At 42.0% G+C, this 25,529-nt stretch overlaps 1 protein-coding gene across 1 annotated transcript in view; it reads left to right on the top strand.

Annotated features, from left to right (window-relative positions):
• Window positions 1-25,529, top strand: part of CFAP61 (cilia and flagella associated protein 61) — a 110,604-nt gene that overhangs the window by 68,586 nt on the left and 16,489 nt on the right. Inside the window, exons 19-25 of the mRNA XM_035101986.2 lie at window positions 3,659-3,757; window positions 5,487-5,655; window positions 10,013-10,187; window positions 16,570-16,862; window positions 20,177-20,504; window positions 21,200-21,291; window positions 22,195-22,400. Of these exons, the coding sequence (XP_034957877.2) occupies window positions 3,659-3,757; window positions 5,487-5,655; window positions 10,013-10,187; window positions 16,570-16,862; window positions 20,177-20,504; window positions 21,200-21,291; window positions 22,195-22,400 (1,362 nt within the window). The remainder of the gene's footprint in view (window positions 1-3,658; window positions 3,758-5,486; window positions 5,656-10,012; window positions 10,188-16,569; window positions 16,863-20,176; window positions 20,505-21,199; window positions 21,292-22,194; window positions 22,401-25,529) is intronic.

Consider the following 25,529-nt stretch of genomic DNA (forward strand, 5'->3'; position numbering starts at 1 on the left):
ATTGGCTGAAATATGTGCCCCCTTTCTCCACTGTTTTCTCCTTCGTAGTGAGGGTGAATTATGCCAAAGCAAAACAATACACTGGTTTGTCACGTACTCAGTCTTACTGGAGTAGCTTCAGATATTGTCTCTTTGCATGGGACAAAGATAAATAGGGCATGTTCTATCTTGCCTTGTTGTGAAATCACATTTACAGTGGATGGTGTCCATGACAAATGTGCCACAAACCCAGTGCAGAAAGTGCCTTAAATTTGCAACAATCAATTTAACATATGTACATCCAAACATAATTTTTTGGGAATTACCTTTAAATATATTCTTTTGCTAGCATAAATCAAATACTTCTAACCTGGGTTTTATTTTCTCTATGGACAGATCTCCACCACGTCTTTCCCCTTCATTTCAGTAGAGGGAACAGTTCCTCATATCCATCCCTCAGCAGGTATAGAGAAGCCCCACCACTGAAGTAGATGAGGAGACAATTTGCTCAGCGTGTGAATCAAAGCACACAGTTGGAGACTATATTCAGCTGTGTGTGTTTGTGTGAATGGCAGTGTGCAGAGGCTTCCATACACAAGACAAGACCTAGGTCAGGCATCCCCAAACTTCGGCCCTCCAGATGTTTTGGACTACAATTCCCATCTTCCCTGACCACTGGTCCTGTTAGCTAGGGATCATGGGAGTTGTAGGCCAAAACATCTGGAGGGCCGCAGTTTGGGGATGCCTGACTGACCTAGATGTTCACAGATTCAAAGTGCACATGATACCTGTATTCAGGCCCAAATAATTGTACATGTGTAAAAATGCTCACTGCAGATGGTGACAGCAGTCACGAAATTAAAAGACGCCTGCTTCTTGGGAGAAAAGCAATGACAAACCTAGACAGCATCTTAAAAAGCAGAGACATCACCTTGCCGACAAAGGTCCGTATAGTTAAAGCTATGGTTTTCCCAGTAGTGATGTATGGAAGTGAGAGCTGGACCATAAAGAATGCTGATCGCCGAAGAATTGATGCTTTTGAATTATGGTGCTGGAGGAGACTCTTGAGAGTCCCATGGACTGCAAGAAGATCAAACCTATCCATTCTTAAGGAAATCAGCCCTGAGTGCTCCCTGGAAGGACAGATCGTGAAGCTGAGGCTCCAATACTTTGGCCACCTCATGAGAAGAGAAGAATCCTTGGAAAAGACCCTGATGTTGGGAAAGATTGAGGGCACAAGGAGAAGGGGACGTCAGAGGACAAGATGGTTGGACAGTGTTCTCGAAGCTATGAACATGAGTTTGACCAAACTGCAGGAGGCAGTGCAAGACAGGAGTGCCTGGCGTGCTATGGTCCATGGGGTCACGAAGAGTCGGACACGACTAAACGACTAAACAACAACAACAACAACAACAAATGCTCTATATACCATGCCAAATAGGTCACTTTGCATCAGACTGTGGTATGCCAATGGGGCACAAAAACTGCATTGAGATTTACATATATGATCTGACATTCCCCACTAATTTATCTTTCTATCCCGCTTTTCTTCTGTGGACCTCACAACAACATACATAGGATGGCTCTGCATCCACTGGCCAGGACCAGATTTACTCAGTTTCAGCAAGATGGTTGCATTATCTGCCTTCAAACCATGTGCTGGAATATTTGCATTCTAATGGTTAAGATTTACAAGTTAGTGTAATGCTCACAATGTGTCAGACATTTACTGAAAAACATTTTTTTGAATAGAGAAAGGTGTATTTTGCAACTGGTTCATTAAAAAAAAAGTAACTACCCCATCCATTGGAATCATTAAAAGTACTGATGATCTGACTGATTTGCCATTAATGAAAAACATAGAAAACAGCAATCTTTTACAGTTTCTTATATTTCCAATAAATTGGCAACATGATCCTTTTTATTTTAAAGCCAAGGATGTTGAGTCCTTCTTTTCTAGCTGCCCTCTAAAATCAGGCAATGAAACCCAATACCTTTTACTTATTTCCCTAGATACTCTAATCCCTACTGCTTTACAAGTATCTTTGAGCTGTTCTTCCCATTTTGTAGTCACAGCAACATGAATCTCTGCTGGAATTATTTGCTTCAATGATGCAGGTGCAGTTGTTTAATGCTTCATTGGGTTGAGCTCTTAACTTGAAGCTTTGTTTTTTTAACCAAAGGGTGCCCAATGCTTGTACAACACATGGCATTAAGCATTCTTAGCCTACATTAAAAGTACAAGCAATTCTGCTTAGAGATATTTCATAAATTCCCTCATTTTTTCCAGTGACCAGAAATTTGTTTTTGTTTTATTTGCTTTCAGATGGATGGCAAGGAATATAAACCTAGGATATATGAATCACTATTGTGTCTGTAATGAATTGAGTCCTTAATCAAAACTATTGCATAGATATAATGCAATAATTCCCAGTTGTGTGCTGTGAAGAACTGTTACTGTGAAATAGCAAAAAAAAAAAAAAACCCTCCAATTATTGGCATGCACACAGCAAGGCTTATTGCTTCTTCCAATCAGCCTCTTCATGAGGCAGTTAATTCTGCCCATTTTTAGATTGTGTGTAATTGAACGATTTCAATTATATGAGCCAACGCCTAATAAAATATTTGAGGGGGCTGGGCCCCCACAAAGTGGATGGGCATTCCCATTCAAATCATGTGTGTGCACTTCATCATGTGATTGATTATGCAGGGTGGGGCTTACCTGGGCCCCCACAATACTTTATTCACGTTGGCACCCTTGATTTCAATCCTAGTGTTTCCAATATTTTTGGAAGTGGTCTGTCTGACTGGGTTGCCCCAGCCACTCTGGGCAGCTCCCAGCAAAAAATAGTAAAAACATTCACAGAGTGGGTGCAAATACTAAAAAGGCCTTCTGCCTGGTTCCCTGTAACCTCACCTCTCGCAATGAGGGAACTTCCAGAAGTCCCGTGGAGCTGGGTCTCAGTGTCTGGGCTGGACAATGGGGGTGGAGACACTCATTCAGGTATACAGGCCCGAAGCCATTTAGGGCTTTAAAGCTCAGCACCAACACTTTGAATTGTGCTCAGAAACATACTGAGAGCCAGTGCAATTCTTTTAGGATTGGTGTAACAAGGAACTCTGGCTAGTTTAATAGATAAATGGGATGCTTCAAATATCCTCTCCATGGTCATGCCAGAGGAGTAGAGGGAAGTGGAAAATACATAATCCAAGTCCTTTTCACCTAATGATAAACTATAATTTAACCACATCTTAGCATTGTATCCAAATCAGCCCTGCGAAATATGGGAAGAGAGTAGCTGGTAGAGATTTGGTTGTCTTAATACTCTTCAGTGAAGGTCTCACCCTAACCATAAATGGTATTTCAACATTAGGACCAAGAATGCACTGAGCAGTTGGTTCTGCAAATATATGGTAATTATATAGTAACCATGTATGGTTGTTTTTAAGCATCAAAATAGTTTGTGAAAGCCAATTAGATTACTAATGACCCCACTGGCAAAGCATATACCTTTAGCTTTTGCATGATTGCATATGAAATGCTGAACAACCAAGAACAACTCGTAAGTTGGTGGGAAAGTCTTGCTTACAAGGTACTAAATATGAACGTAAGCTAAGTCTCAGCAATGTTGCCTCAACAAATCTGATTTGGTGTTCCCCCCTTTTCCCCCTCATATAGTCCACATCTGAAATTTAACAACCTAACCTTGATTTCAACTCATGGACTTCCAGGGAAAGAAGAGTCAAATTGTCTACATAAGCGGTTTTTATCTAACAGGTTTGTTTAAATCATTTTCAGTAATGTTGGATAGACTGAAATGTAAGCATTCTTTTCAAATTGTGAAATATATATCTGTTATATGGCTGGTTTGTGTAATGAATGACAGGGACAGTTCTCATGTTTGGCTTTCCTACTTTCCTGTAATCCCTGTCATCTGTCCCTACCAGATCAGTGTGTGGAAGTAACAGTACCACTATATTCCACTCTGGTCAGACCTCACCTGGAGTACTGTGTCCAGTTCTGGGCACCACAGTTCAAGAAGGATATTGACAAGCTGGAACGGGTCCAGTGGAGGGCAGCTGCATGTGGAGGAGCAGAGATGCGAATCCGGTTCCCCAGATTACAAGTCTACCGCTCTTAACCACTACACCACACTGCAAAACACCATGTGGGGCTTTGTCTTGTCTATTTTAACAAGGTTCTGTGATTCAGAACCTGAGAGCATTTCCTGAGAGTTCTCTTTTCTCAGCCCTCCTGACAGAATCCCCCTCACAGACCCCAGGAATCTCTCCCACAGTCTCTCCCTCCACTCCGCCTCCCTTGCAACTCTGGCCAATCAGGAGCTGTTGCCAGTTAGGGGAGAAACACTCGGTGACTCAACATGCTCAGTAAACAAACTTTTCCGTCACACCCTCCCCCCACGCTATGCCTCTGATATGTTTAAATTCAGGGTGAATATCCAGTTATTAATTGAGCCAATTCGTCCCCTTCCTGGTTCTCCAATAGGCCTCTTAAGCCGGGGGGGGGGGGAGGGAATCATTCTTTCCCTGTCTGATTGTTCCTTCAGATTAATAACTAGTCATTAAACTGGTCATTTCATCAGTGTGAGCAGTTCTGCTTGCCAGACAAAACAGTCTCCCCTTTCCTACCCCTGAATATTGTACTGGGGCTCTCTTATCACTCCCCAAGCTGATACAGGGGTTGGGGGGGAGCCCCATTGTGCTAAATTCATTACACTTTTTTCCACTGCCTGACTAGTCGAATCCAGCCCATAATGTCCCTACCTGAAGGAATTTACAGTTTAACAAAAAGGTAAAGGTAAAGGGACCCCTGACCATTAGGTCCCGCCGTGGATGACTCTGGGGTTGCGGCGCTCATCTTGCTTTACTGGCTGAGGGAGCTGGCGTACAGCTTCAGGGACATGTGGCCAGCATGATTAAGCTGCTTCTGGCGAACCAGAGCAGTGCACGGAAACGCCGTTTACCTTGCCGCCGGAGCGGTACCTATTTATCTACTTGCACTTTGACATGCTTTCGAACTGCTAGGTGGGCAGAAGCAGGAACCGAGCAACGGGAGCTCACTCCGTTGCGGGGATTCAAACCGCCAACCTTTTGATCGGCAAGCCCTAGGCTCTGTGGTTTAACCCACAGCGCCACCCGCATCCCTTACAGTTTAACATAGTTGCAATGTATATTAGCATCTCCACACTTTATTGTTGAATTGTCCTAATACTGATCATAGTTGAAGCCAAGCATGATTCAAACTTCATATGTATTTTAATATCCTATTGTTACATTTATTTTACAACGTGATCTAATAGAATGGGCTATTGTTTTACTTGTTTGTTTCAATTCCTTATACTGAATAATTTCTCATTGTGGACTTCAGTAAACTTTCTGTAAGATAGAGCACTTGATGCACTCTGAGACTTTAACCAGCTTGCCAAGTATACAATTCATGCTTGCAATCAACTAATTAAAAAAAATCACATGTTCTTTTTTCACAGCCATTGTTTTAATGAGGATGACTACGCACTGATGTCACTTAGTTCATGGATTAATGTTGTGGTTGGAAAAATGACTGGCATAGACAGAGCTGCAAAACATGTACTGGTTTCCAATGGGAGAAAAGTGCCTTATGATCATCTCATTCTCTGTGCTGGCCAGCAGTATCAGGTGAAGATGGAAACTGAATGAATGAAAACGCGCAAATGTAGATAAATCAAAGAGCACAGAGAAAGTGACTTTGCAACAATGGAAAGTTTGCAATTCTTTAATGCAACAAACTTAATACAGAAATTTGCTTAAAAACAAGTAAAAAATGAATTTCAGAAGTTGGGGATGCAATCCCATGCACTTCCACTTCAGTGCAAGCCTCACTAAACTCAGTGAGACTTAAATCTCAACAAATATGCATAGGATCAGAATACATAAGTCTACTAGTGGAGATCACGAAGGGCGCAATCCAGTTCAACCCTGCTGAAATGAATCAGAACTGTAAAACACCTCTTCTTGATATCAGTAAGGATATTTGCTATGAGTAATGGGTGACTTTAATTACCCTCACATGCTCCATTCACAACAAAGTAGTGGGAGACTCCACTTTCTACATTCCTCCATGGGGAGAATTGCCCACTTATTCCTATTCTCTGGTTCCTGTTCCTTAACCAATTTCTGATCCATAGCAGGACCTCTCCTCTTATTCAATGACTGCTATGCTTCTCAGAAGTCTTTGGTATGGTACAGTACTTTGTCAAAAGCTTTTTGAAAGTCTAAGTACATAGTGTCAACTAGATCACCTCTATAATGTTTGTTATCATTCTCAAAGAATTAAAAAATATTAGGAAAACCAAAATTGCCCCTGCAGAAGTCATGCTGGTTCTACTTCAGCAAGACTTGCTCTTTTATATGCTTGGTAAGTCTGTCTTTATCAATGCTTTCCACTAATTTTCCTGGAACAGATATGTACTGATCTAAGGGCAAATCACATATTTTTATTAGAGAAGACCAATATTTTCATCTTTGAGTTCTTTAAGAACTCTTGAGTGGATGCTATCTAGACTCGGTGCAATGCCAGTTCTTAATTTGTCAATAAGACCTAGAACTTCAATCTAATTGCCATCAATATTTGCCTCATTTCCTCAGAGTCCCTGTGAAAGTTAGTTGAGGCACAGGGATCTGAACTATTTTACTTAACAAAATTTACATACCATTTAGGATAGGGGAGTGAGACAGGGATGCATTTTGGCTCCTGCTTTGTTTAGTTTGTTTCTTAATGACTTAGAGGCAAGCTTAGAATCATAGAATCATAGAGTTGGAAGAGACCACAAGGGCCATCCAGTCCAACCCCCTGCCAAGCAGGAAACACCATCAAAGCATTCCTGACATATGCCTGTAAAGCCTCCGCTTAAAGACCTCCAAAGAAGGAGACTCCACCACACTCCTTGGCAGCAAATTCCACTGCGAACAGCTCTTACTGTCAGGAAGTTCTTCCTAATGTTTAGGTGGAATCTTCTTTCTTGTAGCTTGAATCCATTGCTCTGTGTCCGCTTCTCTGGAGCAGCAGAAAACAATTGCATTGGCTTTTTTAGCTGCTGCATCACACTGTTGACTCATGTCAAGTTTGTGGTCTACCAAGACTCCTAGATCCTTCTCACATGTACTGCTCTCAAGCCAGGTGTCACCCATCCTGTATTTGTGCCTTTCATTTTTTTTTGCCCAACTGTAGTACTTTACATTTCTCACTGTTAAAATTCATCTTGTTTGCTTTGGCCCAGTTCTCTAATCCATTAAGGTCATTTTGAAGTGTGATCCTGTCCTCTGGGGTATTAGCCACCCCTCCCAATTTGGTGTCATCTGCAAACTTGCTCAGGATGCCCTCAAGCCCATCATCCAAGTCATTGATAAAGATGTTGAACAAGACTGGGCCCAAGACAGAACCCTGTGGCACCCCACTAGTCAATTCTCTCCAGGATGAAGAGGAGCCATTGATGAGCACCCTTTGGGTTCGGTCAGTCAGCCAGTTACAAATCCACTGAATGGTAGCATTGTCTAGCCTGCATTTTACCAGCTTCTTTACAATAATATCATGGGGCACCTTGTAAAAGGCCTTGCTGAAATCAAGATAGGCTATATCCGCAGCTTAATAGGCTATATCCAGCTTAATGGACCCTGAAGGCCGTCTTCCAAAATCAGGAATGAGAAATACCCCTCTCTTGTTGTATGTGGATGACGCGGCCATCCTCTCCCGAACCAGACCTGGCCTGAACTACCAACTAAGGAAATTCTCTGCCTACTGCTCTGGTAATGGGTTATCCATCAATTATGAAAAATCAGAAGTCCTGGTGTTTGAGAAGAGATTCTCCCCGAGTAAATGGGTACTGGATGGTCACAAACTAGAGCAGACCAAATTCTTCCGGTACCTAGGGCTTCTATTCCATCATTCCATCAGTCCTGGAAACATCATTGGCAGACCGCCTATCAAAAGGCGGAGGTAAGCAAACTGGCTATACTTCGATTCTTTTATACAAGGGGAGGTCATTATGTTCCATCAGCCATTAAGGTATTTAATGCAAAATCTGTCTCTCAACTCCTCTACGCCTCAAACGTCTGATTCAATGGCTCATTCTCCAGGTTCGATGACTTCCAGGCAAAGTTCCTCCGGTCCCTCCTACAAGTTCCAAATTGTGTTCCAAATGCTATACTACGGTATTTTTAGAAACAGGAGAATGTCCTTGTATCAACTAAAGCGTAGTGGGCTGCCCTGAGATACTGGCTCAAGATCTCAGTCTTTGGCCCAGGGAAAGGGTTACTTCCATACCTAAACAAAGAGGAGTTTGCCAGCTCATGGATGAAAATTATGGTTAGAAAAGCCACTTTGATTGGTATGCCACCTTCTCTCCTGTACCATCTGGGCTATGATACCGCCCTTGAATCTCTGAGGCAAAGGCTCTTGGACATACCATATAGTGATCTCCGATCTCAATCTCATGTTATCTGTGGCCCATTAGCAGTAGGAATTCACTATGGGTTCGAGTTTGACACCTGCATATCTTAGAAATTTGTCTGTACTAACATATCGGCGTCTTTTCACCAAAGCCAGATTAAATGTATTCCCGCCAGAAGTGTTAAATGGCAGACTGAGAGGTATCCCTTATCAAAATAGAATCTGTGTGTGCTCTCAGGACGTGGACTGCATGAGGCACATTTTATTGCATTGTGCACCATATGATCAAGCTAGGGAACTATTGATTAAACCACTATTGGCAAATTGGCTGGGTCAATCTGAAGCCTACTATACCAAATATCTTCTGGATGACAAGTCCAATGATATCACAGTGGCCGTGGCAAAGTTTCTTTCAGTAGTCATACAAATCAAAGATCAACATACCCATGATTAAACAACGCTTCGGTCTCCCTTCTCTGGGGGGTTGTCTGTATGAATCTGTATTTTATTCTGAATCCATGTATGGGTCGTTGGACCGCAATAAAGATTATATATATACACATACCATTAATTGTCAACAACAACAACAACCTCTAAGTGGTTTGTTGTCACAGTGATAGATCTCCAATTATGGGAGCTTGCCCACACACAGGGTAGCACTCATGCTATACAAATGCTATAGATGGGACTATTAAACTGAGGGCTTAATCCAGACAAGATGGAGATTTGCATGTGGTGAAGTTGGTGAGTAGTCATTGGGTGAAGTTTTGCATCCTCTGAAAGACCAGATTTGGACCAGGGGAGATAGATCCCTCTGTTAGGTAAACTTCTACAGGTGAGTGCCCAAGTGGTACAAATGGTTCAAGGTGCCTTTTACTAAACTTCACCTGGTTCTCTAATCTGCAGTTTTTCCAGAATAAACCTGATCTTGACTGACCTCCATCTGTCCAGGTTATATTATTGCAATGCACTATATGGGGTGTCCATGAAAGCTGCTTGGGAGCTTCAGTTATTATAATAACAATAATTTATTATTTATACCCTGCCCATCTGGCTGGGTTTTCCCAGCCACTCTGGGTGGCTCCCAACAGAATATTAAAAACATGATAAAACATCAAACATTAAAAAACCTCCCTAAGCAGGGCTGCCTTCTGATGTGTTCTAAAAGTCCTATAGTTGTTTATTTCTTTGACATCTGATGCATCTGATGCAGTTAGTTCAGCCATTGCGGTTCTTTATTTCCCCACACAATTTGAAGTGTTGTTTTTGACTGTTAAAGCCCTAATTAACCTGGAAATGGAATGTCTTAAGGACTACCTGCTCCCTTGTGGTACTGCACATATCTGAAGATGGAGGCCCTTACTCCCACAGACCATATTTTCAATGTTTCAGAGCAAATTAGAAAAACAAGTAGCTTCCTCACACTTTTGGTAACTTTGTTGTGTGCACCCACTGCTGGAGTCATTACTTTTTCCTTAGCTAATGTAGTGTGATAGAAAAGTACACTACAATGTTTAAAATAAATCCACGAGGAAACTGATTTAGTCAAACAATAATACTGCAATTTATATTCATCTGTTAATACAGGCCCCATGTCCTACTGGTGCAGATATCAAAAAATTGTTCACCAACAGGGAGGTCTCAACAAACTATAAGCAAAGATATACAGGAGTAGTGCCTTCCAACCTTTTTGCTATTTCTGACGATGAAGACGCCTTCATAGCGATGAAGTATTTAAAAGACAAAGTTGTTAATACCTCAGGTAAGGAGGATAAGGGCTGTTGATGCATTTTTTGGCCGAGTGTATCTCCATTTCCAGCATATAATTATAGCCTAATTAATCCTTGCAAAATGCTTCATCTGCCATTATTTGTTTTAGGAATTAATTTGCAACTTCATGTCAGTTTGGGAGGCCATCATACTTTTTTGCTTGAAACAATCTATAATTTGTTTGGAAATATCTATAATTATTTTATGAAATAAGCAGAGTCTGGCTTTAATCACTAATTAACAAATTAGATAATTTCATTGGTAAATGTGTTTTGCAGTTATATAAAACATTTTTGATTAAAATATGCTGGAAAGAATGTAAGATCTGAAACACAGCAGATTCATTGGACTTTGAGCTTTGTGGATGCCAATGCTGTGTGCCACTGGTACCCCTGCATTAAGATGCATAGATGTACATGCATCTTACTGACCCAGATCGTTCTACCTGGAAACTTGCCATCCATTTTCATTGCTGAAAATCTACTGTTGAAGTTCACCCTCCTTTCTTAGCACCTTATGGCTTCTTTGGAATAAAACAACATAGACATATACAATTGTTTTCTTCACCTTGTTCTGAATGGTGAGAAATCCAGTTCAATATTTGCTGGCTCTGATTCTTCTGAAAATGAGAAAACTGCAGTCTTATTTATTTATCTTATTTGTACACAGCTTAATGTAAATAGAATTTCTAAGCTGTTTACATAGAATATAAAATGTTCATTAAAATTTACAGTGTTTTGGGGAGTTATAAGTATGAAGTAAATGATTTTTAATTTTTTTCCAGATAATATTTATTCATTTTAAAACAATACAAAATACAAAAAATCACAAAAAACAAAAAGAAAAAGACAAAGAAAAATATCAATTACAACAATCTTTCTTTTTTACTTGAAATTGTAGACTTCCTCAGTTCCCCCCTCACTGGGTCCATTTTTTAAATCCAACTTAAGCAATTTTCATATTATATCTTAAATCATTTTAACACATTTGTTCATTATCTCTCAATTATTCCTAATCTATAAACATCAACTATCCTTAACCTATAATTCATCAATTATTCCAAATCAAAAATTATTTTCTCAACCATTTATCTTCTATTTCACCCAAAAATTCCCAAAATGTATCCATAAATTCAGATATTACTTCTTCTATCCTAATAACATTTAAACACTTAGATCTAATTCAGCCCCCCTCCTCCCCTAGACTCGAGGTCTCCCAGACAATTCAGCCAGTTCCATAGGTCAATCCAGTTTCAGACCATCTTAATCGACTCACAAAGGCACCCATGTCTGCACTCCGCTCGCTCTCGGCTCCCTTAATAGGGCTTACCGGGGAGCAGAAGAGATGAAAAGGGGTGCAGCTGAGTCCCCACGTCCCCAGAACACTCAATCTGGGGCTCTTTTGGGGGTCCGCGGCACTCTCGCGGCTCCCCCTCCCTCACAGCGCCAGGGAATCTCTGAGCTCGAGATTCTCTTGCCGGACAGCAATGGCGGTAGACTGGAAGCCTCGAAGTCAATAATTTTTAAAATGCAACTCCAAAGCTACATCAGTCAGACTTCTGGTCTACTGCCAGCGCTGATCATCGACGAATCCTCAAGCTCCGAGGTTCCTGATACAGGGAGGGGCGAGCCGCGAGAGTGACGCGGACCCCCAAAGAACCCCAGATTGAGCTTTCTGGGGGCATGAGAGCTCAGCTGCGCCCACAGCGAATCCTCCGCTCTCTGGTAAGTTTTTTTAAGAGCACTGAGAGTGAGCGGAATAGAGTCGCGGGCGCCATTTTCAAGTCAATTGCTACCCTCACAGAGTGAAGCTCTGCCCCGGCAGCGGAGGAGTGGTGGATTTTTCTAAAAATAAAAGATTTGAAGACATTGGACACCGTGAGTAAAGGAAAGATCTTCTAAAAATTTCTTTAATTGGAAAAATTGGCCACGGGAGGAGGCTAAAAAGAGGAAGTCAATCTCCCCCATTGAGAGGACTCTGAGGCAGTTAACTTGCCTGAAGCCAGAAAGACTGATTTAATTACCAAAAAATTGGACCTAAAACCTTCCCCCTAAAGCAAGGTAAAGGGGAGAAGGGTTCAATTCAGTAAAATCCCTGTAAAAAATCTTCATTTTGGACTGGGGAAAGTCTCTCTAGAAGCTGGAGCAGGGTCCCTGGAGGGATCAGCAAGCCGCCATTATGACATCACAATAAGAAGGAATTTATTTACCTTTTTAAAGCTGAGAACTGTCAAAATATAAGGCTGTGAACAAGAAGTTGGACAATGCTTTTTTTCATGAATGGACTTAAGATTTTTAAGAATGATCAAGAATCAAAAATGAGAATCTGTAACCAGATCGGACATAAAGTATGTTTTTGAAATTTGGAAATACGAACCGCGCAATTTCCTGCCTGTAATCTGTGCCGTTCCCATGAAATTGGAGATGAGCAGGATGACAGTAGACAAAACATCATCGCCTGACATTGCTGACTTTCTGAAGGAACTTTTGGAATTGCTTTTGGATTTCAGAGATGAACTGCGTGAGAATAATAGACAGATGGGCATAATAAGTCAGAGCTGCGTTGAGAGTGAGGAAGGACCAGTCCCAGTGGAGAGTGAGGAGAAGCAAGAGGAACAACCATCAGTCCTGGACAATATAGTTGAATTTTAAAAAGATGAGGAAGACGCATGGAACATTGTTTCCCCTGGGGGGGGGGGGACAAGACTTATGTGTGGTTCAAGGAGTCTCCAAAGAAAAAACAGTGTGGAATAATGCCCTCCTAGTGAGAGAGGGAGGGCAGGATCCATACCGGGGTCAGAATTTAAAGGGAATAAAAATTGAGATAGGGCTGAAAGGTGGAAACATAGCTGGGTGGTATTGTGCTACAGTTAGAAAACTGGGGGAGGGGCAGCAGGTAAAGATGGGAGAGTGGTGGATGGGCAGCGAAAGAGTGGGAGTGGGATGAGGAGTAAAAATGGGTTATTTTCTGACTGATTAAGGTGGTCCGACTGGAATGACTTATGGAGCTGGCTGATGCATCTGGGAGACCCGGAGTCCAGGGGAAGGGGGGTAGAATTAGATATAAGTGGTTAAAGGATTGTGGTCAAATTCCAAAAATATTTCTTTGTTACTTACCCTAATTCAGCAGCGTTAACATAGCAGAATATCTTCAATACTACTTTTGATTTTATTTGAAATGAATATGATTTTGGATTTGGAATGAATATTGCTTTGTAACATCATATCTACAGTACTGCCAACAATGTATAAAATAGTCCCAGACAATTCTCATGCATGTTGGGACAGTCACCCCAAATAATTATAAAACTTAATACTACTGAAAGGAATGTCTGTTTTGACCATTCTCTAATTCTGAATATTTGTAAATATCAGGAATCAGTTTTCTGTAAAGAAGAAAATCAACCATAGGGAGTTCATATTGTACCTTTAGCTAAATGCTAATTAAATTTAATCAACTTTTTGCTCATCCACAAGAGTGCCCCTGTTTAATTAGGTAATAAATGGTAATTTTTAAAAAAGTATTTTTGATGCAAGTGCTTATAACAACATATGGTGGGTGTCATCTCAAAGAGGCATCCCCCCTCACACATACAACAGAATACGGGTAAGTATTCTAATATTATTCTTGCTGTAATACAAACATTGCTGCCTTGAGCTACTTTGGGAGGAAGGGCAGGATAGTAATTTTACAAGTAAAATAATAAATATATAACTTGAAAAATAAAGTGTCTTTTTGCTTCATAAATATGTTTTTAATTAATATGCAGATTTAATTTCTAAATCAGCTAAACCAGTGGTAGCTGGTGCCCATAGGGAATGGTGCAGTAGAAGGCAAGGAGGCCAACAGTAGATGGAGCCAAAGACAATGATAGCCTGAGCCAACTAATTCTGGTTTTGTCCCCATCTCCCTGCAAGGGCAACACAGAGACTAAGGAAGAGGAAGATGATAGCCAAGGCCACCCCCCTGAGTGGGTTATAAGTAAAGAGGCTGGCAGGTGTGGGTTGGTTAAAGACAAATTTGCTCTTATGGACCAGCCTCCACAGAAGTAAACCATGCCATTGACTAAGCTTTCTTTAATCAGGAGTTAGCCCTAGTTTGTACACCATGTGAGCTTAATGGAAACTTATGAACATGGCAATCCCTTTCTTTCAATGGGCAAAAGAGAATTACATGCCTAACCTTTTGTTTTAAATTAAGTGGGATTAAGGACCACTTTACAAATTGTGAGGCAGCAAACCCAGGTTTACCACTAACAACTGCAGCTAACCATGGGCATGGTGATTGAGCGGATGGTTGCTGAACAACTCCAAGCACGCCTGGAGGATGCGGACCATTTGGATCCCTTCCAGTCAGGATTCAGGCCTCACCATGGGACCGAAACTGCCTTGGTCGCACTAGTCGATGATCTCCGGCGGGCTAGGGACAAAGGTGAGAGCTGTTTCCTAGTTCTGCTGGATCTCTCAGCAGCTTTTGACACCGTCGACTATAACATCCTTCTGGACCGTCTAGAGGGGTTGGGAGGTGGGGGCACTGTCATAAAGTGGTTCTGCTCCTTCCTTCTGGGCCGTGTCCAGAAAGTAGTGGTGGGGGATGAGTGTTCAGACCCCTGGGCTCTCACTTGTGGGGTGCCTCAGGGTTCTGTCCTCTCCCCCATGCTTTTTAACATCTATATGCAACTGCTGGGAGAGATCATCTGGGGGTTTGGGCTGGGTATTCATCAGTATGCGGATGATACCCAGCTCTACCTGTCTTTCAAATCAGAACCAGTGAAGGCGGTGAAGGTCCTGTGTGAGTGTCTGGAGGCGGTTGGAGGATGGATGCCGGCAAAAAGATTGAGGTTGAATCCTGACAAGACAGAAGTACTGTTCTTGGGGTACAGGGGGCGGGCTGGTATGGAGGGCTCCCTGGTCCTGAATGGGGTAACTGTGCCCCTGAAGGACCAGGTGCGCAGCCTGAGAGTCATTTTGGACTCACAGCTGTCCATGGAGGCGCAGATTAATTGTGTGTCCAGGGCAGCTGTCTACGAGCTCCATCTGGTGCAGGCTGAAACCCTACCTGCCTGCAGACTGTCTTGCCAGAGTGGTGCATGCTCTAGTTAACTCCCGCTTGGACCATTGCAATGCGCTCTATGTGGTGACTCGGAAACTGCAATAAATTCACAATGTGGCAGCTAGACTGGTGACTGGGAGTGGCCACCGAGACCATATAACACCAGTCCTGAAAGATCTTCATTGGCTCCCAGTACGCCTCCGAGCACAATTCAAAGTGTTGGTGTTGACCTTTAAAGCCCTAAATGGCCTCGGTCCAGCATACCTGAAGGAGCGTCTCCACCCCCATCGTTCTGCCCAGACACTGAGGTCCAGTGCCGAGGGCCTTCTGGCGGTTCCCTCGCTGCGAGAAGTGAGGTTACAGGGAACCAGGCAGAGTGCCTTCTCGGTAGTGTCACCTGCCCTGTGGAACGCCCTCCCAGCAGATTGTCAAGGCAATAAGCAACTATTTTACTTTTAAAAGACGAACTGTTTAGGGAAGTTTTTAATGTTTGATACTGTATTGTTTTTAATATTCGGTTGGAAGCCGCACAGAGTGGGCGAGTTCTAATTAATAATTTATTATTATATTATTATTATGGCTCCTGAATAAGTTCCCTGTTCATTTCTCCTGTGCATCTAACCCATTTACACTTTATTTGGGACCTACATTCCAAAATACAGTACAATTGTAGAAAGCTTAACTTTGCTTGGAATGAGCCCTATACATATTTATTAGACAGGCCTTCAGTTTCTTTTGGTTCTCCTACAGCAAGTCCCCAAGTCCTTAAGTGAATGGTCCCTGCCCATTGTGGATTTCATTATATTTGACCAAGGAAAGGAAACACGAGGAAATGATAGATATGTAAGGAACACACATCTCTTCCTGGTTGTTGAATGATGAGAGAGAATCCTCAGAGTTCTGATAGCTTTGTTACTTCTTCTTCTCTCCCCTCCCCCAATTCCCCATATCCTTTTTGCAGGACTTTAAATTTTTGTTTTTATTTGAAAGTACTGTAACCAAACAAAAGATGAGAAATAGCTGGGTAAAGGAGCTTGTTAAAGGTCCCCCCCTCCCCAGGTTCTCAAACTAAAGGGTTTCAAAATCTGGGGGCATAATTAATGTCCAATTCTGTGTTAAGTGCTTGCTACTTTGTCGGATGTATTCTGTAGATTCTTCACTAAATTATCCTAGCAACTGTTGCTAGGTAACATTGTTTACTTCATAGCATCAGAGCAACAAGAGGGTCACAGATCAGTTCAGTATTATTATCATCTGAGATACACTAATAAGGTTTTTATTATATCTCTTAAATTGTTTTTTTCTCTTTTCTGCCCTCCCAGGGAATGTTATTGTCTATGGTAATACAATTGACATTTACACTACTATAGCAGCTCTTTTATCGTTGGGAATTAATGGCAGCCTCATACATCTTGTGCATCCTCCATTATGCTCAAATGTTACTTCTCTTAATAACAACGCAATAGAAAATGCAGTCCAGAGAGCACTGTCCAGAGCTGGTGTGACTGTGTATCATGACAGTCTGCTGGCTCAGTGGAACGATGGCACCCACCCGGACCCAATTGTGTTTGCATCTTTCACCACTAATACAAAGCCATTCAGATTGCAGTGTTCTGTAAGTATACCATAGATGTCTTTGTTACGTAGCATCCTTCCATTAAGCAGAGACACTGAACTATTGAATTAAAAGGGTGCAACTATCCACAGGGACATTCTCTTGTACAATGAAATGAATAAGAGCTGTGCAAGGGCATTTCCTTGTGGTGGTTGAATTTTTAAAACACAAATCAACTTTTAAAATAAATTTTCATAACTTGTTTTTATTTTAATGTTCATTTTAAAATGTCTAATAAATGTATGTAAACATTGCTGTTTTCTGAGAACTGAGCCCATGTCAGAATGATAATTAAAGGTATTGTTTTGCCAAATTGTCATGAAGTTCAGGTTTTGATGCAAAAAGTTGCTGGTAGTGAGGTGGGAAGATCTCCCCAAAAACCAACCCTCTACTGTTCTCTGTGCCTATCTTTTCACATCTAAAGCAGTCAATGTTTCTCCAGATTGTTGTTCCTTCAGCACCCCCTGACCTTGAAAGAGTCAGAAGCTAATCAGGAATCATGAAGTAAATACTGATGCCATATGATTATATCATGCTAGATGAAGCCTTTTTCATCGCCCTCACTCTGAAGGTGAAGGTGTGCATGGAGGGAGAAAATGCTTCCACATTCTGTTTGTGGTTTCAGCACCCTCCAAGCCTAAAGGTAAAGGGGTAAAGGGACCCCTGACGGTTAGGTCCAGTCACGAACGACTCTGGGTTTCGAATCACTGCGACGGGGTGAGCTCCCATTGTTCGGTCCCTGCTCCTGCCAACCTAGCAGTTCGAAAGCACGTCAAAGTGCAAGTAGATACAGTGGTACCTTGGTTTACAACCACAATTGGTTCCGGAAGTCTGTACTTAAACTGAAGCGTACTTAAACTGAAGCGAACTTTCCCATTGAAAGTAATGGAAAGTGGAGTAATCCGTTCCAGACAATGAAAAACACCCCCTAAAACAGCAATTTAACACGAATTTTACTGTCTAATGAGGCCATTGATCCATAAACAACAGTACAAAATGAAAATGTGATTATTTCTTACCTGGGCTGATGATAGTCATTGTTTCGATGGGGGCTCAGGTTCCTCTTCCACACCGGAGTGCTTCCGTAGCTGCGGCCCAGTCGCGGACGCTCCGATGCCTCCACGAAGGCCTGGGGCGAAGGCCCGGCCTCCACGGAGCCATGGGAGCGCTTCCGCAGCTGCAGTCCAGTCATGGACGCTCCGATGCCTTCCGGGAGGCCGGACCTTCACTCCAATGCCTCCTGGAGGCTGGGCCTTCGCTCCGGGCCTCTGTGGAGGCATCAGAGCGCTTCCGTGGCTGTGGCCCAGTCGCGGATGCTCCGATGGCTACCGGGAGGCTGGGCCTTCGCAGAGGCATCAGAGTGTCCATGACTGGGCTGCAGCTGCGGAAGCGCTCCATGGCTCTGCGGAGGCCTTTACAACACCATTACTGGCCCCAACAACATCCAACATGCCATTGCTCATCTTCTAACATTGTGTATGCCATCCAATGCCAACAGTGCCCTTCAGCTCTCTACTATTTTGGACAAACAGGCCAAACCCTACGCCAAATGATAAATGGGCATAAATCTGACATCAGGAATCACAAGACAGAGAAACCAGTAGGAGAACACTTCAATCTCCCAGGACATTCTATACAAGATCTGAAAGTAGCTGTCTTATTACAGAAAAATTTCAGAAACAGACTGGAAAGAGAAGTTGCTGAATTGCAACTCATTACCAAGCTTAAAACCATGGAGAAACCTGGTCTGAATAAAGACATTGGATTCTTATCTCATTATACATGATAAAGCTTTCTTTAGCCATATCACCCCTTGCTTTTTCCTGCAAGACCAATTGCAGTCGTTAACAGTCGTCAACAGGTTTACCACTCCTATCAGCCCATCACCCATTCCCACCACCCTTCTGAGTAATACTCCTTCCCACCCTCTGACTATACATAAGGGTCTGGTGACTTCTGTTACAGTGTATCTGAAGAAGTGTGCTTGCACACGAAAGCTAATATCTATGACAAACTTAGTTGGTCTCTAAGGTGCTAATGGAAGGAATTTTTGTTTGTTTGTTTGTTTCAATATAAACAGTTGTTATGCTGGTACTGTACTTAAATTGAGCTAGGTTCAATAAAATCTACTTATAAATCATTTTAAATGCTGGAAGTGCTCAGCCAGAACTGTGCAATTATTACATATGTGGTGGGAATGTCGAGTCATCTATGATTTTTGGAGGAAAATTATACAAATAATAATAGCAATGACACAATTTACTTTGAGACTGGTCTTATTGAATTAGATTAAGGAGAATATCACTAGGAAATTTGACATCTCTAATTAAGAGAATCAACATGGCAGAAACATGGCAGACCATGTATGTCCTTAGATCAGGCAGGTCTAAAGTCCGTTTCAGGGGTGTAATCCGGCCCGCCGGTCAGTTTAATCTGGCCCCAATGGCAGTTTATTTCCTGGGGTAAAATCCTTTGAAAAAAGTTTGGACACCCCTGCTTTAGATTATGGAGCATTTTGGCCAGATCCACCTCTACTGATAAAATGAATAAATTTATTCCAAGTTATATCAAAAGTTTCAGTGTTTGTTATTTCCAATTGCCCTAAACAGAACAAGTCTGTGTTTTTTTCTGCTGGGCTATGCTCCACACCCTTTCATACCATGACAATGTCCAAGGAGACTTCCATTTTTAGCAGCCTCAAGCCTACCAGCTATTATCAAGTAAAATAATCAGATCCTTGGACAACAGAGCTTCATTCAAGCTAATAAGTGCTAATTGGCTCCATCAATATTTCTCACCCTATAATTTCTGAGATCTCTTCAAAGACACATAACTAAAATTCATGAAGCAGTAGTCTCTCCAATGCATATGAAAATATGTGCCTAAGTTGTTGCACCTTCTCTAACATATGTATGGACTTGATAACTTGATGTACGTCAATGGGGCACAATAACCCCAGAGGATTACCTTTATGGCAGGCATGGAGAACCTCCAGCCCAAGGGTCACATTTGATCCGGCATGAGTCCCAATTTGGCCCACAAGCCATTTTCTCCAAACCCTAACTACCTGTCCTACACCTGACAGCATATGTGACGTCAGGTGTGAGGCAGGTAGAGATGCAACTGCATTAGCTGTGTGACAGAGTTCCCCATGGGAATTGCACAGCTGATCCCTGCAGATTGCAGACTCAAAGTCACTGCCCCTTAGCTGGAAGTGGGTGCCTTCAAGCGTGATGATTCATGTAGCTGCATCTGAAGGGCACCATGTTGGCTCTGCCTGTTTTATAGGATGACAATTACTGCCTTGTTTTTAGGCATTCTTTAACTTTACTGAAAAAAGAGTGGATTATGAGACCTTCAAGGCAATTAATGATGCGTGTCTAGTTTACGACGGGAGGCTTGTGATTGATACCAACTTCCATACTAATGATGTCGCCATCAGAGCTGCAGGTTCTTTAACCAAGTTCTCCAATATATATTATGCCAATGAATGGACACACAGCAATTTCAGCTCAAAAGAGGTTGGCTTCCAGCTTGCTGCAACCATGCTAAATCTTTTTGATCCAACTCTGGAACCAGTTTTTGAACCCCCAGAAGATCTGGACAGACTCATCCCTATATACAAGGGATGCAAAGTTCAAGGTGGGCCAAGAACATTCCTCTTCATTGTCTTGCATTTCTATAATATTTTCATCTTGTGAAGCATGAAATGTGAAGTGAAGGAAATTAACATTTGTATAAGGCGGAGGTAGTTAACCTTTTTATACCTATTGCCCACTAATGCATCTTTCTTGATGGTAAAATTTCCTTACCACCCTCCAGTGCTCGATGGAAGGAGGATTCAGCTTGTGCCGTAGAACCCCCTACCGCCCACCTAGAATCCTGAAACGCCCACTAGTGGGAGGTAGGGACCAGGTTGACAACCCCTGGTATAAGGTGTATAAAGTATCGGTTTTAGAAAAATATTATTCCTATATTTTAATATCAGAAGGATTCCCCCCTCCCAGGCAGAATTTTTTCTCATGAACACCTGGCATAGATGTCAAGTGTAAATTCATAGATAGATATAGTTGCATGCCAACACTATCTCTGAGCTGTGCAAAATTTCACCGGTTCTAGGTACTTACACATGGTTCAGATGAACCTATGAAACAACAGCAAGGTACTACCTGTTCTTGCTTCAATCACCATGGCATTGTTTTGGAAATAACAAAAAAAATCTGTAACAAAGAGTTTTAAACGTGGAATTATCATATTTTATGATTAACAAATTAACTGTCATATATGCTGGCAGCCATTATAGAGATCTTCACAACACCTCTTGTTGCTTCTGACAGGTGGGGTTCTACCTGGAAAATATAATTATGTGCATATTTTTAAACCTGGAATTCCTTCTCGCTTGGATGTACAAGAATCACAACCTAATTATGTAAGTTTCAAAAATATGTGAGTCATGTAAAGCAGACCTGTGTGATCTGGTACTGCTGCAGCTTTCAGTTTTCTAGGAAATCTGTGGCTGTATTGTAAGCCGCACATGACAATGCAATGATGGTGAAACCTTTACTACCTGAACTTCTGTGTGTGTTTAGGATAAGGTGACAACCCTACTCAGTGCCCTCCAATGTTGTGGGTGTCCTGGTGTACGTCCTCTTCAGTAAAAATACAGGACACTAAGAGTGATATTCAATGACAGCCCTACGCAGAGTAGATTCACTGAGGTTGCCAGATATGGGTCTGCTCTGAGTAGGACTGAGCTGAATACCACCGTTAACATTTAACTAAAGCTAAGGTGCCGCTGTGGGTTGAACCACAGAGTCTAGGGCTTGCCAATCAGAAGATCGGCGGTTCGAATCCCTGCAACGGGGTGAGTTCCTGTTGCTCGGTCCCAGCTCCTGCCCACCTAGCAGTTCAAAAGCACATCAAAGTGCAAGTAGATAAATAGGGACCGCTCTGGAGGGAAGGTAAACGGCGTTTCCGTGCGCTGCTCTGGTTCGCCAGAAGCAGCTTTGTCATGCTGGCCACATGACCCGGAAGCTGTCTGCAGACAAACGCCGGCTCCCTCGGCCTATAGAGCGAGATGAGCGCCGCAACCCCAGAGTCGGACACGACTGGGCCTGATGGTCAGGGGCCCCTTTACCTTTACCTTTGCATCTAATAGCAAGACAGACGATTCTTTTGTGTATAACCCACAACAGAAAATAATGACTTCTTAGATATCCAAGAGTATTGATGATAAAACACCTCAGAGTTTGCTAATCCCTCTTTAGCAATATGCTGTCCAGCTTTGTTTTCCTCTGTCTGCTGACACAACTGTTTTCTTAATTTATCACAGGGGATGGCAATCACAACAGGAGATGCAGTAAAGGGAAACTACTTCAGAATACATGTCAACCAGTACAGTATGATAGAAACAATTACCTGCTTTTCAAAGGATCCTGTTCCTGTCTCCAACTACATCTGTTTATTTGCACAGCACGAGCGTCTTCTTAATAATCTTTGTTCTCGCTGGAGGGAAGGACTGATCACAGATCTCTACAGGTGAGTTAATTTTATTATATAAAGTCTGTCTTAATTCAGTTATTATTGGGGCACTTTTGGCAAAGCTCCTCCTCCTGGTTGTAGGCCGGAGCAGAAATAAGAACCCCTGTCTGGTTAGATGAACACGAGGTCCATGGAGAGCACTGCACAGATAAATCCCAGCTCCACTGGTACTGCTGGACTAACTGAGTTATCATTCATTCATTCATTTATTTAACAGTTACACCTCACTTTTCCTTCCAGAAACTTAATGTTTCAACATGAGCCAATGGATGCTGAATTAGTGTACAAGTGTTGCAACATTTTAGCAATCTAGTTTGCATTGGGGTGTTGTTGTTGTTTGAATATTTACAGGGCTATTCCAATGAAACTTTGTTTACCATGGAAATGCGGCATACAAAAAAAATGATGACGCTGCTGGTGATAAAGGCATTGTCCTCTTCCCTCCCCTGCTCTCCACTTATCCTCGCAACAAGCTTGTGAAGTATGTTAGTCTGAGAGTTGGTGATTGTCCAAAGGCCACTCAGTGAGCTTCATGGCTGAGTGAGAAACTGAACCCAGGCCTCCCCATAGTAAGAATCTAGTCCATTTCTTTGATTACTTGTAGTATATAGCAAACACTGTTAATATCTTAACCAATCTGCATTCAGTGCTGGTGATGGAAATTTCCAAGATCAGTATACTTTGAGACCATGGGTGGTGTTCAATTAAGTTTTACTCAGAGTACACCTATTAAAATTAATGAATACATCTAATTTACATCCATTAATATCAGGAAGCCTACTCTAAGTAAGACCTAGTAGACTACTACCTCATGTTATTGTTTGTTGTTTAGTTGTGTCTGACTCTTCGTGACCCCATGGACCAGAGCACGCCAGGCACTCCTGTCTTCCACTGCCTCCCGCAGTTTGGTCAGACTCATGTTGGTGGCTTCGAGAACACTGTCCAACCATCTCATCCTCTATCGTCCCCTTCTCCTTGTGCCCTCCATCTTTCCCAACATCAGGGTCTTTTCCAGGGACTTCCTGTATCTTTCACTAGCTCTATACAGTCAGCAAAAAGAAGACCTGGAGCTGACTGTAACTCAGATCATCAGCTTCTTATAGCAAAATTCCAGCTTAAACTGAAGAAAGTAGGAAAAACCACTGGGCCAGTAAGATACAATCTAAATCAAATCCCTTATGAATACACAGTGGAAGTGAGGAACAGGTTTAAGGATTTAGATTTGGTGGACAGAGTGCCTGAAGAACTATGGATGGAGGCTCGAAACATTATACAGGAGGCAGCAACGAAAATCATCCCAATGAAAAGGAAATGCAAGAAAGCAAAATGGCTGTCCAGTGAAGCCTTACAAATAGCAGGGAAGAGAAGGCAGGCAAAATGCGAGGGAGATTCTCCATCTTTGGCTGCAAAGAATATAATCAATCTGATTTCGATGCTGCCCATTTGGTGATATCCATGTGTGTAGTCGTCTCTTGTGTTGTTGGAAAAGAGTGTTTGTGATGACCAGCTTGTTCTCTTGACAGAACTCTATTAGCCTTTGCCCTGCTTCATTTTGAACTCCAAGGCCAAACTTGCCAGTTGTTCCTTTTATCTCTTGATTCCCTACTTTAGCATTCCAATCCCCTATAATGAGAAGAACATCCTTCTTTGGTGTCATTTCTAGAAGGTGTTGTAAGTCTTCATAGAATTGGTCAATTTCACTTTCTTCAGCACCGGTAGTTGGTGCATAAACTTGGATTACTGTGATGTTAAAAGGTCTGCCTTGGATTCGTATCAAGATCATTCTGTCATTTTTGAGATTGCATCCCATTACAGCTTTAGCCACTCTTTTGCTGACTATGAGAGCAACTCCATTTCTTCTACGGGATTCTTGCCCACAGTAGTAGATATGATAGTCATCTGAACTGAATTCTCCCATTCCCTTCCATTTTAGTTCACTGATGCCCAGGATATCAATATTTATTCTTGTCATCTCATTTTTGACCACATCCAGCTTACCTCCATTCATGGGTTCTTACATTCCAGGTTCCTATGCAATATTTTTCTTTACAGCATCAGACTTTCCTTTCGCTTCCAGGCATATCCGCAACTTTCAGCTTTCAGCTTTGGCCCAGCCGCTTCATCAGCTCTGAATCTACTTGTACTTGTCCTCCGCTCTTCCTCAGTAGCATGTTGGACGCCTTCCGACCTGAGGGGCTCATCTTCCAGCGTCGTAACTTTTATATGCCTGTTGTCTTTGTCCATGGAGTTTTCTTGGCAGGGATACTGGAGTGGCTTGCCAGTTCCTTCTCCAGGTGGATCAAAACTCTTAACTATGACCTGTCCATCTTGGGTGGCCCTGCATGGCATATAGCTCATAGCTTCCCTGAGTTATTCAAGCCCCTTCGCCACGACAAGGCATTGATCCATGAAGGGGATCAATTCCTATTTGGAAATAGGGTTGTGGATTATCTAATTGTATAGTTTTCTTGGGCAAGAAATACAAAAATATTATATTGGCTTATTTATTTAGTTTTGCCTTGTTTTGTTTAATTTTTATGGTACCTTCCCCATGGTTGGAGGAGATAACAAGTTTAGGGAAAAGATACACTAAAGTTAGTACTGTACTGTATATGCCTAGCTATCAAACAAGCAGGAACCACCCATCAGAGGTCCATTTTCATGAATCTTTCTTCCAGTTGAGATCAGACAGCCCCACCACCACCCCTACTGAACTTCCGGCTCCTTCTGTAGTGGTTTTTTGTTTGTTTGTTTTTAATTCCAGGAAGCATTTTAATTGAAATTTTATTTTATAGTTTTAGCTGATTTTTCTTTTTGTATTGTTTCTTTATAAGCTGTTTAGAGACTATTGTAGTTAAGTAGTATATAAATTGTTTAAATAAAGAAATAAAATTTGTCGTTAGTAGGCCTACTGTTAAGTTTCAAATGCATACTTTTTGTCTCTCTTTTTTGTAAGGCAGAAGAGTGCTTATTTTCATCCTTTTGTAGCAGGATTATATCCCCCCCTACACGAAATCCATTGCCAGGAATGAACTCAGTAAAACAGCTGTCACCTGGGAGTTAATTTGCCTGTTGTGACATGCAAATTATCTTTTAAATTAGAGGCTATATCTAACCATGAATTTT

This window comes from Zootoca vivipara, chromosome 8 (assembly GCF_963506605.1).
Source record: "Zootoca vivipara chromosome 8, rZooViv1.1, whole genome shotgun sequence".
Taxonomy (NCBI): domain Eukaryota; kingdom Metazoa; phylum Chordata; class Lepidosauria; order Squamata; family Lacertidae; genus Zootoca; species Zootoca vivipara.